The 13,168-nt window shown below is 33.0% G+C and overlaps 1 protein-coding gene across 4 annotated transcripts in view; it reads left to right on the top strand.

The window, feature by feature from the left end:
- LOC129945933 (spectrin beta chain, non-erythrocytic 5) overlaps positions 1-13,168 on the top strand; it is a 143,034-nt gene that overhangs the window by 103,374 nt on the left and 26,492 nt on the right. For all 4 annotated transcript variants that reach the window (XM_056055914.1, XM_056055915.1, XM_056055913.1 and 1 more), the window contains one exon: positions 134-301. In XM_056055914.1, coding sequence (XP_055911889.1) covers positions 134-301 — 168 coding nt within the window. The remainder of the gene's footprint in view (positions 1-133; positions 302-13,168) is intronic.

The raw sequence follows: 13,168 nt of genomic DNA, 5'->3' as shown, positions 1-13,168 counted from the left end.
AGACCTCTCTATAACCAACTCCTTCAAAAATACCTAAAAACTCAAAAAAAAATATTTCTCCAAAAAAACAACACAAACCAAATAAAAACAAAAAAGTAAACATTTTCTATTTGATATGAATTTTTTTGTGTAGGCAAAAATGGAGGTCGAAGACCTTTTCACAGATCTAGCCGACGGTATTAAATTACTTAAACTCCTGGAGATCATATCGGGGGAGAAGCTGGGCAAACCAAATAATGGACGTATGCGTGTTCATAAAATCGAAAATGTCAACAAGAGTCTGGCATTCTTGCACACCAAGGTAAGTTGCATTCTCCAAATCAAGTCTTTATTATTTTTTTTTTTCAAGACTCATATTAGTAGAGTGTATTTTAAACCTTAGACCGTAGAAAGGTATATACACAATCTGGTATTTCTATATACCTACACATGTATCTTTTTTTCCCGAGCTGTGTTTGAGGAGCTGCATAGCCAACATAGCTTGGTGTCTTATGTTGTTTTCCAGTTTGTTGGATATTTCATTATTTTGAAACCTGTTTCTTTTTTCATATTTTTTAAAGTAAGTTAGAGAGAGATCCTATTAGCCCAAGGCACCTTAGTCATGGTATCGATGTTATATCAATCAAAAAAATTAAACCACAAGAGGCGGTAGGTTGTAGTTGTAGGAGACCGGATCAGAAGCGAAGCGGTGCGGTGCGGTGCTGCTTCATCGTGGCAGTTGATAATAATAACAACCTCGATTAGTTTGTTTTGACATTAAGGTAGCTTTGAGTTCAAAGCGTGATGTAGATACGTGATATAACAACCAACTGACTACCAAGACTCCGACAGACTACGGACGACGAACGATACAAGTTCACAATTTTCTGCATGAGCAAAAGTTGTTGATCCACTTTTGATCAGGGAATTCCATTTCCTTGGAGGCTCTTTTATTTTGTGCATATATGCTTGTCATTTCCGTTCTTCTTCTTCTGCAACAACGACCAAACGAACGTCCTCTGGAACGTATTACATCCAAGACCGCTGTTCCACCCTTGCGTCGGTCGTCGTCTTTGAGGCGGTAAAACATCAAAAGATCTTAATTGAGGACAAACGGCCAAGGAAACAAGGTTGAGATCAGAGCAAAGATAAGTAATGAAGATGAAGAGGACAAAATCGAAGATGTGGAATTTCGAAAATAAGTAGATGGATGTTTAACTTACATACATTTTTCTTTTGGTCATGATTTCAATTAATGTTGTTCTATGCACGCACATGCACTTTACACATCATTATGTACAGCTATGGCCAAAATAATTGGAATACAACTTTATTTTTGGTAATCATGTCTTTAGCACATTTACCATTTATTTTGCATGGTAAATATTTTTCTAAAGTTTCCTTATGGGTGATTTTTGATTCCATTTACTGCAGGCTTAATGAAAACCGCGGCAAACAATTTTGAACACTTGAGTTAAACTTCAAAAACAATACTTTTCGACAAGAGAAGTCAAATGCCATTTTTTGATAGATTTTATTTGATATTTTTAGTTGAAAACACCCTATTTTCAATTAAATCTATTCGTCGAAAATCCAACTACATACATATATACGTATTGACATTGATTTTAGGAGTTGAGTACCACATTTTAGTTCGCAAAATATTAATTTTATTAAAAGGGTATTCAATGTCTACTATCTTGCCCTTTGAAATCAGAGCTCCGTCAACATTACATTTTACTTCGAATCGTTATCCAGCGAATAAGTCATCTAAGAGGCATACAAATATGAAATGAACATGACTTTTATGAATGCGCTTCCGGATACGTCTGTTTTATACTTTCGGCATAGGAGTTAAATGACATTTTGAAGGCAGAGAATTTTAATTGGTGCATTGAGTTCAAACTTAAAAAAATAAGTTTTCATCCAGATTCGAATTAGTAGTATTTTTTTAAATTTTTAAAACCAAAAATATCAGGAGAAGCCATTCGAATGTTTTGGTCAAAAATCAAAAATTCGAATGTACTTAAAAAACGGTTTGGTAGATTTTTATCAATTCTTCTCTTTATAGAAAAATATGTTTGTAAAGTTCCAAAAGGATTCGCCTACCCATAGGACAATTGCTCGTATTTTGGTTTTAAGTTTTCTCAAGGTTTGATTAACCATTTTTTTTTTAATTCGATATCTCGAAAACGATTCAAATTTTTTCACGAAAATCGAATGTAAATACTGCTTACTGAAAATATTTTTAAATATAAACTGTAACGTTTTATGTACTAAATTAATTTAAAAAAAAACACTAATATTTTTTGGGAAAATGGTAAGAATACATTTTAAAACCTGAACATATACAAAAATAGAGTTTCTAAAAAAGTGCCAAGAATTTGTTTTAATTTTGTGCATAACTTTTGAAATTTAAATTGGAGGGATCCTAAAATTTGGAACAATTTTCAGAAAAATCTAGAATCACCTTTAAAACCCATATTTTCTAAAAAAAGAGCTTGTTAAATCTCATTTTTAACTTTCCATGAAAGAAATAGTTGTAATCGGTTTGATTTGCAGAAGTGAACATTTTAAAATTTCTCGTCGGTTCAAAGTATCTATATCAAAAATTCTAAGAGAGATGTTCGTTCATTCATACATTAATAAAAAAGGGTATTCCGGAATACCTCCTATCTCAAGACTTAGTAAATATATCGACTACAAATAGGGGAATTTAAATTAGGCTGTTCATTAGTTTTATTTTTTTAAAGTACAAATTTGGCTCCCCCAAATATCTCGGAAACCATTTATGCTTATCGACTTGAATTGAATTTAGTTTTACAAATTTTGCCGTCACACGCAATTGCTATGAATTGCCAAAAAAAAAATCGGCTTTTTTGTTTTATCAATAAAAAAAACGATCAAAAATATTCATCACTTCGAGTATTTTTCAAATTGTTTCACTCGTTCCCAGGGAATTTCATCCCCAATTGTGAATTTCTCTGGAAATAAATTTCCCTTGAACAAATATTCAATTGAACGACAGCTCCATTTATCTGGAAAATTTTTTTGACAGCAAAGAATTCTGACTGAAATTTGTATTCAAGATAAATCCCATAACTTTCAAAATAATTGTATTCATCAAAAAATAATGTTTTGACATTTGTTAACTTTTTAAGAAAAAACCTTTACAAAAAAACTTCTTAAAGTTTTTAAAAACTGATTTTCATCCTTGAAAACTTCATTTCCCTCTGAATTTTTTCGTTAATCGGAAATCTCAATGGAAATAAATTTCCCTCGAACAAAAATTCTATGTTATCACAGCTCAGTTTTCTTGGATATTTTTTTCCAATAAAAATTTATTCGGAGTTAAATTTTCAAAAATTATTTACGTTCCCAATGTTCAAGCGATGGAAATATTTCGAGGGAAATTTGTATTTACGGTAGTCCCGACTGACGTCAACACAATTCATTTTCCTCATAAGATAACTTTCTTAGAAAAATCCAGGTGGCATTTTTTGTACAAGGAATAAGAACTTCATCTAAAACATCCATTAAAAAATTGATTTTCGACTAAAATATAAAAAAAAAAACAAAAACTAATATTGATTATTTTATCATGTGTTATACATTGTTGTTTTTTTTCTTTTAGAAAAATCAAATTGACAACTTTTTCTTACAAAAAAAAAACGAAAACCTTTAAAACAACTAAAAACTTACAAAAAACGTTTATCGACTCAAGTGCCTTGAGAACGTAGAAAGATACTGACGTACAACTTTATTTTATCTCATACAAAATATTGTTATTTAAATTTTGTAAAACTTTAAAAATTATTGACAGTTGTTAGCGTGGGTGTCATCACAGCATTTTTCCTGTTTTTGCAATTGCAAGTTCTAAAGAGTTTGTGCGTTAAGGATAAGCCTTTTGCAGAATACCAAAAGGATCCGTTTTAGAGCAAATTTGTGTGTCAAAACCTTGCTGTAGATTTTTGTGATAGGAAAAATAGATAAGCTTTAGTTTTTTTTATTGAACGTCTAAATCTTGAATATAATTCGAATATCTGGGCAGATGCTCCTAAAACAAGTTTAAGGTGCCAGTTATAGCTATCATTAGATTTCATCATTGAAAACAAACATTGGAATTTTCTTGGCAGGTTGTTTTTAGCTATCATTAAAATTTTCTGTCATTGACAAAAAAAAATTCCTGATTGAAACCCAATGAAAAATGTTTACTGACAGAAATCTGTCATTGGAACTGTGATTGGAACACAAATCAGTGAAATCATTTGTTTCCCTTTTGAATATAAAATTATCAGCTGTTCAGAAAAATAAATTTCCGTCCGGAAAATAGAAAAATACGTTTTTACAGAAAAACAAATGCTCAATTACACTTTTTTTCCTAAAAAAAATTCTTTGGTTGATTTCCGATCGATCAGTATATAATTTTCATTTCTGATCGAAGAGAAACATAGTCAAATTTCGATTAAAAAATTTTACCGGATCGATTTCAATTATAGCTATAACCGGCCACTAAATCGCTGGGACAGAATACAAAAAGGGGGCTTTAAAAATGATAGGCGATAGAACTATAATCGAAATATTTACATCGCTAGAACACCGCCGCAATGTTTCATGCCTTTCGTTGTTTTATCAATATTTTTACAAACAATGTTATGTCGAATTAGCCAGTTGCATTCCACCCCTTAAACTATTCAGCCGTAATACTCGCACTTCCAGGAATGCTCATCCGTTTACCCTTGAGCTCAATTTCGGGCGTTCTGTCAAGTATAGAGATTCTTTCTTAAATCGCACATCGAGAATGTGGAATGCTTAGCCAACTCTTTTTCTCCCTCTCATTTTGATGTTCAGAATTTTAAGCCCTATGTGCACCGGTATCTCCTCTTAAATCCTTCCCTATTTTCCTAAAGCTCGCACTGTGTTTAAATGTAAACATATAGAGGGCACTAATAACCCTTTTAGTGCCTGTAATTTTTAAAAAGGAAAAACGGATATTTTATGTTTTCTTTGGATTTTTTCCAAAGGCAGTAACATCCTTTCAGAACTTTTGTACTCTTTCGCCACATTACTTATGGATATGCCTCTCTTTGGTGTGCTTAAATGACTTCAAGATATTTTTTGGTGCAGCCTTTTGCCACACCTATTGTTCAGTGGCATATTTAAGCAAAGCTTAGGCATAACTTCAAAACAAATGCCTACCAAAAATGTAACTTTTTTTAACGAAACCAGACTTTTGTATGAGATTTGTCATCTATTTCTCCACTTTTGACCTTCTAAATTGTAAATCTATGACACACATATTTTTCCTGTGATGTTTTTCGGTGACGGCTTACTCAAGTGAAGAGAAATAAACTCAAAAGTAGGAAATGTTCCTAATAGTTTGGCCATAGCTGTAAATCAAAGGGTGTTGTGCAATTAGCATTAACCTCCCACAACAGCATAAGTACAATATTGAATTAAAGTGATTTATCTATTAAATTATCTACTTTTTGAATTACACTTTCATGAAGAAGCTTTTTTATTTAATTGCAACTATAAGATTGTAACATGGCGCACTTATGTAGTTGTCGTTAAGTCTTTACTCTTGTTAATGTTTTCATTCACACCATTTTGATGTTTTATCAAAAGAAATCGGTTTGACATACATTTTCTTACCCAAGCTGCACAAACGAGTATAGATTTTCATTGGCCTCGTCTTCTAGAAGATTAGAGAACTAATTAAAAGCTCTAATTACCATAGATTAAAACAACTTGATGTTGATGACTTGACAAAATAAGAAAAAGCAAAATAAAATAAGAACACAATGTTACTAAAACTAGAAATTGTTCGTGGGTGTACCACTTTACTTTTGGAGGCTTAAAGCCGACGCTGCAGCGTGCCGGTCAAAGCTACAATTTTATTATTCCAAGAATTGAGAACAAAAGTTTAATTAAATTTTGGTTTTTGTTTGTTTTGATGTTTTTTTGTCATTTGATTCCTTACCCTACTTATGATAAGGTTCATTTTGTTGCTATATATATCGAAGATTTTATTTTTGAAATAACATTTTTAGGCGGTTTATGATATCAGCAATATTTTGTTCTTTAATTAACTTTCTATTTTATAGGATCTTATTATGTTTATTTTATGAGTTTTGTCTTTTCTTCCGGTGTGAATACCGACAAAATAAAATTCATCGCTATCTCTTATTGTTGAATCTTTTTGTTAAATTTTAATGAAGCCTTTAAACAGATTTTAATAGATCATTAAAAGTAAGAGTGAAATACGTGAGAGAGCGGTGTAAACGTTTGATTGCAAAGTGGAGTTAATTTTTTCACATTTTACGGTCTTGAATAAGTTACAAATTAATTATGTATTATGTAGATTTTAATTGCTTAAGACGATGAAAAGGTTTATTTTCTTTTTTACGTGATTAATTTACTTTTCAAATATCTCAAATGGTTTTAATCTTATAATTGCGGAGTTAAGGTCGTCCGGCTTTAAATTTGTAAGTCAAAATTTGTACATCAATCTCCTCTGTTTGGTGCCCTATAGGACTTTCCATTGGTAAAAAAATATAGTGATTTTTAACTTGTTTTGGATGTCATTGAAATGGCTCCAATGCATACTTACTTACTTAAGGTGGCGTTACAGTCCGGGGCGGACCTGGGCATCAACCAACATGCGTCTCCAGCCAGCTCGGTCCCTAGCTAGCTGTCTCCAGTTTCGCACGCCAAGTTGGTTGAGTCGCGGTCTTCCTCTACGCGCCGGCCGTCCCTTGGGATTGGATTCGAAGACCTTCCGGGCTGCAGCGTTGATGTTCATACGCTCTACATGACCTAGCCATCTAAGCCGTTTCACTTTAATTCTGCTAACTAGGTCAGTGTCGCTGTACAACCCGTACAGTTCAGTGTTATATCTTCTCCATTCTCCATCTATGCGTACGGGACCAAAAATCACCCGAAGAATTTTTCTCTCGAAGCATCCTAAGACGCTCTCATCTTTCTTTGACAGGGTCCAGGCCCCAGCGCATAAATGAGATGATGATGGGATGATGAGTGTCTTATAGATGGTGATTTTAGATGCTCGACAGAGGACTTTACTGCTCAATTGCCTTCTTAGTCCAAAGAAACAGCGATTTGAAAGAGTTATTCTACGTTTGATTTCAGCCCCGTGTTAAGTAGACAAAGTTCTCAATTACCTCAAAGTTATAGCTGTCCATGGTGACGTTTTGTCCAAGACGTCGTTGTTCAGTGTAATTTTTTGATGACAGCATATACTTGGTCTTGACCTCATTGACCACTGAACCCATCTTCTTCGCTTCAGTCGCAATGCTCAAAAATGCTCCACTGACATCACGCTTTGATCTTCTAACTATGTCAATATCATGTGCGTACCCGAGTAATTGGATGGACCTTTGGAAAATTGTGCCTCTAGTGTTGACGAAGGAGTCATATGGCAGTGCATCGCCTTGTCTAAAACCTTTTTTGAGATCAAATGCATCGGTAAGATCTTTCCCACCTTGATAGAGTAGCGTGCATTCTCTATCGTCAATCTACACAAACGGATAGGTTTGACATTGATGCCAAAACTAGACATTGCTCTATAAAGCTCTCTATGGATGCTGTCGTACGCGGCTTTAAAATCGATAAAGAGATGGTATCGATTTGAAGCTCCTGGGTCTTTTTCAAGATCTGCTGTAGTGTGGATATTTGGTCGATAGTGGACTTTCCTGGTCTGAAGCCACACTGACATGGATCTATCAGGTTGCTGACGAACGGCTTCAGAAGTTCACATAATGCGGCAGATTCCACTCATCGGGCATGCTCTCTTCCGACCATATTTTGCAGATGAGTTGGTGCATGCTCGGCAGCGATGCCGTCAGCTCCAGCAGCTTTGTTTGACTTAAGTTTAATTATAGCTATCTTCACTTCGTCAAGGTCGGGTAGGTGGAGTTGTTGATCTGCGTAGCCTAGGTTGAGTGGTTCTATCTCCCTTACAGCGGAATTCGGTTCGTCATCGCCGTTATATAATTTGGAGAAGTGGTCTTTCCATATTCTCGACATAGACTGCGGTTCTACTACGACGTTCCCCTGATCGTCTTTACGGGCTTCGGTTCGTGGCTGGCTCCGATGCATAAAATGTGAAAGTTTTCGAAATGTCAAATTTACCTACTTTTCAATGTAATTAGAAGGCTCTAAGTAGTACTCTTGCCATGATGGTTAGTGCGAAGGACTGTCATGGCAGAGGTCTTGGGGTTAATCCCTGGCTGTGCCGCCTAGATCTTCCAAGAGTGATTCTTGTCACGAATAGTTCTTTCTCGAATTATCCATTCGGATTCGGCATACAAATTGTTGATCCCATCTTTGACAGCATTACTAGTACACAGGAATGGTTGAGAACTGTAAGTCAGTAGGCCCTAGTTAAGGGAATGTTGTGCCGCTTAATTTTTATTTTAGGTGTCTTGCATTGTATTAGGAAAAATTAATTGGTATTACAAAAATTAAATGTAACCAGTCCGATTTTTTGAATTTGTAAGTTTTTGAGTGGTCAAATTTTCGACGTTTCACAGCAGTTAAAATGCATGTCTTTTAGAAACATATCCCTTAAACTCAATCATCGAGTTCACATTTCTTAGATTTCGGAAAATTTTCTCAGTCACATTGATTGAATAGGAAAATGAATATTAAAAGCTTTACATTCGTTTTCTCCCCCTTTAAATTGTGTAATTGTATTGTATATACTTGAGAAATAGAATTATTCAAATTCTATTCTCAGAGTTTTTACAGCTTAATCGGGAAATCTTCGTGGAAATACGGACATTTCATGATATTTCCGAAATATATACCTGCCAAATTGATACATTTGGCTTTGGATGAATCAAAAAAATACTGAAAATAGTATTTGCCAGGTCGACTATTTTAAGAACTTAAAATGACGAACAGTACTTTTTTGAATCCAAAGCGTTACTTAAAGTTTGATTTCAATTATTTTATTATAAATTACTTCAAAAATATTTAATACAAAAAAAGCGCTATGCTCATTGAGGTTAAAAAGAGAAGTGACTGGTTTTCGGTTGCCACCTAACACGCGTTCGTGGATAGTTGACGTTTTGCATCTGTCACATTTTGACTATGACATTTAAGATAGTTTCTTGGGTCTGCTTTCATTACAACTTTATTACGAATAACAATTTCATTTTGACATATATCAAAAGCTTTAAAAAAAATAGTTTGACAGATTATTTTTACAAACAAAATACAAATCTATAAATATTCTACTAAAATGTAATTTTCGAATCAAATATTTGAACAAGCAGGAAAGAGATTTATTTAAATGAAATTATTTAATTCATCTTATACCAAATATTATTTTGCAAAAGAATCTAAAATTGTTTATAGTCTCGAATATCATAAAACAGTTCATTCTTTAATTCTTTTCAAGTATTGAAAACTGTAAATAATTTAAATTTTGGGAAATTTTCTTTCTTTTTGTTTAAAATACATTGCAAATAACTTAACTTTTCGAATATTTTACCCTTCATATTGTGTAAAATATCGATATGTCACTTTGGCGTTTTTGATATTTCGACTTGCAACTTGTGTCAAAATCATGTAGAAATTTGTTTCAATTTTGAATACCTACATTAAAAATAAATAATTTGGTACAACAAATCCTTTTCATTCAAGTTTTGCAGTGCACCAATCAAAACCGGAAAACAAATGATGAGAAAAAACACTACTACAATCAGAAAAAGTCCTTTATCAATCGTGTTCCATTGGCAACAAAAGAAATCAATTTTATTTACATTTTTGTTGCGAATTTATAAATGGAAAACTAAAATCGTGTACACACCCAAATCTTTAACGGTGCCAAAAATATTTCATTAAAGCCAAAAGTCTTTACAAAGAAAAGATTTAAACGAAACATGTTGTAATCGTTAATCGTACAGTACATTTTGACAGTTGTATGCCATTGTTAAGTTTGACAGCTTTACGTACCAATTATAGAAAAGCTATCATTGAAAACTAATAAAATCAGTTGCAAACGACTTTCTTTTACAGTTTTCTCGTAAAACTTTATTTTTTACAGGTTATCATTCCAATTAAACAAAATGAATAAAAAAATATGCATAAAATATTAACAACTATTTAAATACCTATAAAACTAGCCATAAAAACAAAACATAGAATCATATAGTGTGTACAAGAAGCTAAGACGAACCCAATATCACCTGGTAACCTCATTCCATTGCCACTTCAATTCAATTTGACTTTCCGTCAATGATCATGTTGCTATATATACAAAATACAACACAAACCTCGAATGGTGTTAATCCTTAATCGATATAATAGAAAATAATAATTACCCTATAACTTTGGATACGTTTTAAAAAAGAAAAAAAATATATTTTTACATATAAATTCAACAATAGACGCAGCAGGTGGTGTCAGTAGCACCGCAGTAGCCTATATACTCGCAGAAGTATCTGAGAAAGTCGTATATACAGCTATGGCCAAAAAATTAGGAATCTTTCTCACTTTTTTGTTCAACTTTTTGTTTTACCTATGTATCATATATAACCATTCCTTGTCAAAATGTAAAGCGTTCGCATTTAACTGGTCAGTCTTTTAAAAGCCTCAACAAAGGGAATCCAAAATCTTGACATCCAATATTACTTTTGAAGAACAAGTGCTATAGACATAATTACCAAAAATTAAGTCTTGTTCCTATTATGTTGGCCAAAGCTGTATTTATCTAAACTTGGTATAAAACTTCTGCTACCAATTCTCTGTCTTATATTTTTATAATGCTCAGTCAGTGGCCAATTGATTGCCATGCAAATGGGTTTTAATGCTAAATGTTGTCTGCTGAGATTTCTTTGCAAATAATCAACCTTTCACGTCTCAAAAACGAACGAAAGACTACGACGACCAACGAACGACGCGACGGCTGCTGCCACTTATACCTGAAACAGAATAAACGGCCTGGTGCAGATACCAACAACAACAATAACGATATAGACGGACGGACGTGCAAAACAAATTTGTAGGTCGGACTTTTAGCCACTTGCGTTCATTCGTCCAACATCCCTCTACGTCTCTACCTCTCTATACTTGTGACCCCCAATATACATACGGGTACTATGAAGTCTGCTCCGCACTGTCTGCTGCGTCTTACTTGTTTAAATGTGCTCACGAACATTCGATTTGGTTGCAAGGAAAAAAAAATTTCTAGGTTAATCAAGGTTTGAAACTTGAAAGTTACTCCAAAATCACATACTTTACTACAGGGTGTTTCAGAAACTTGTTTAGTTTTTTTTTCTGTTTTATTGAAAATGTATCGAGAGGTTTTCAAACATTGAAATTTGAGTTTATTCGCAAAGACTACAAAAGTTATCGCCATCGATGATTTCCGCAATCAAATTTTCAGAAGTCTAGAGATTCATTTTGACAGTAGTGTAATTGTCTGTTTTTAACTTCAAACTTCACAAATTGTCCTGTTTTTTCTTAAACCTGATCGATTTTTTGAAGCCTTAATATAACTGACGTCCCCAATAGAACACAACATTCAAACTCAATTTTTTGGAAATTGGAATAATTTTTGGAAAAATACAAGTCTTTAAAAATAAATGAAACCAAATGTCAAAGTAAAAGTGACATACGGTGACAGTTTCAAAATGTATAAGCTACTTTCCCTTACTTTTTCTGTGTTATATTTAATTGAAAATTTTGTAAAACAACTTGGGAATAAAAATAACTAAAATTCAGAGTAACGAAATAAAACAGTAGTATTCTATAATAAATGGTTTTTGCACCAAGAGTAACATTGTTGGTAAACAAAAAGACACAAAATGTTAGTTAAAGTTGTATATGAGGATGTTCATAATAGACGATGAAGACGCTATTTGCCTCCGAATTTTAGAAAGTAATAGTCCTCGTTTCTGTTAGGATAGTTTTCTGTTAAACGTAAATCGTTTAAAACCGGAGATTTCGCAAGTAAATTAATTGCAGGTAATCGTATGGAATTCCAATCGAGCTATGAGGAAGTTTAACATATATTACAGATTTAGATTATCTCTTATTTTTTTAAATTGTTAAGGTCCTATCAATTCATCATCGTCCGACGAATCAGTGAACTTTCCATTTAATGTTTTAATTTACAACAATTTTGACTTTGAAGCTTAAATGTTTCTCTGCTTTTTGTGAACAGCTGAAAGTTGTTTTTATTTGTTTACAGCTATCTCAATACAGCTACCTAAACCGTTTAACAAGGTATCTAAAAATCCACTTATCCAAGATACCCTATCCAACACGAGATTTAACTCAGTCATTGTGAATAGCCCACATTTGGGCAGCTGTGACTTTTGAAGCTATCATTATCTTTTGACAAACAAAAACAAAGCCATTACTAAAATAGAAGGATACACCCTTCAGAATGTCACTATTGTGGTACAAAAGTTTTGTGATTTAATACCTTAAGAATTCTTTTCTTTGGGACCTTGCCAATGATCCAAAAACTATTCAAAACCTTAAAGACGGAAATCGTGAAGTTATTGAGGTCAAATCCGGTTAATTAAAAATTTGGTGGCTGTGTGCAAGTAATTGCCTTGTTAGACGTCGTTTGAAAGCAGTGGGACATATTCGAGATTTTTTAAAAATATACGCTTTAGAACAGTGTTTTCCACTGAACCTCATTTTGTCAACTACTGTCGCAAACCTCTTGTATTCAATTTAACCTGTCAGTTAATAAATCACTTTATTTTTTAACTTTCAAATGGTTTAATAACTCCCGATCAACGAATACAATGTAGATGCATTTTTCTATACATATATTTTTGTTTACCACCACTGTCATTACCAAATCGGTCGTTTAATCAATCAACCGATAAATTTGCATGCATCAAATTTGTTACCTGCAATTATTTTAGTTTTAACTAAGCGAGCAAAATAATTTAGTAGATTTCAATCAATCTTGACAAGAAATGTAAAAACAAACTTTCAGAACATTCAGTTAAGTGGGAAAGTTAATTGAGTATGATAAAGTTGATTTTCTAGGTCCGCTATTACAATTTAACAAAAGATTTAAATAATGCTTCCAATTAAATTTGGAGAGACAGAAATGGGTTAGAAGTATATTTCAATATTTTTAGTGAAAGCGAAATAACATTTCATTAAAATAAACTCCTTTCACGATTTCTAAACGAAA

The sequence above is a fragment of the Eupeodes corollae genome, chromosome 2 (assembly GCF_945859685.1).
Source record: "Eupeodes corollae chromosome 2, idEupCoro1.1, whole genome shotgun sequence".
In the NCBI taxonomy this organism is placed as follows: Eukaryota; Metazoa; Arthropoda; class Insecta; order Diptera; family Syrphidae; genus Eupeodes; species Eupeodes corollae.
Note: the sequence above shows the minus strand (reverse complement) of the source record. Positions and strands in the feature narration are given on the sequence as shown.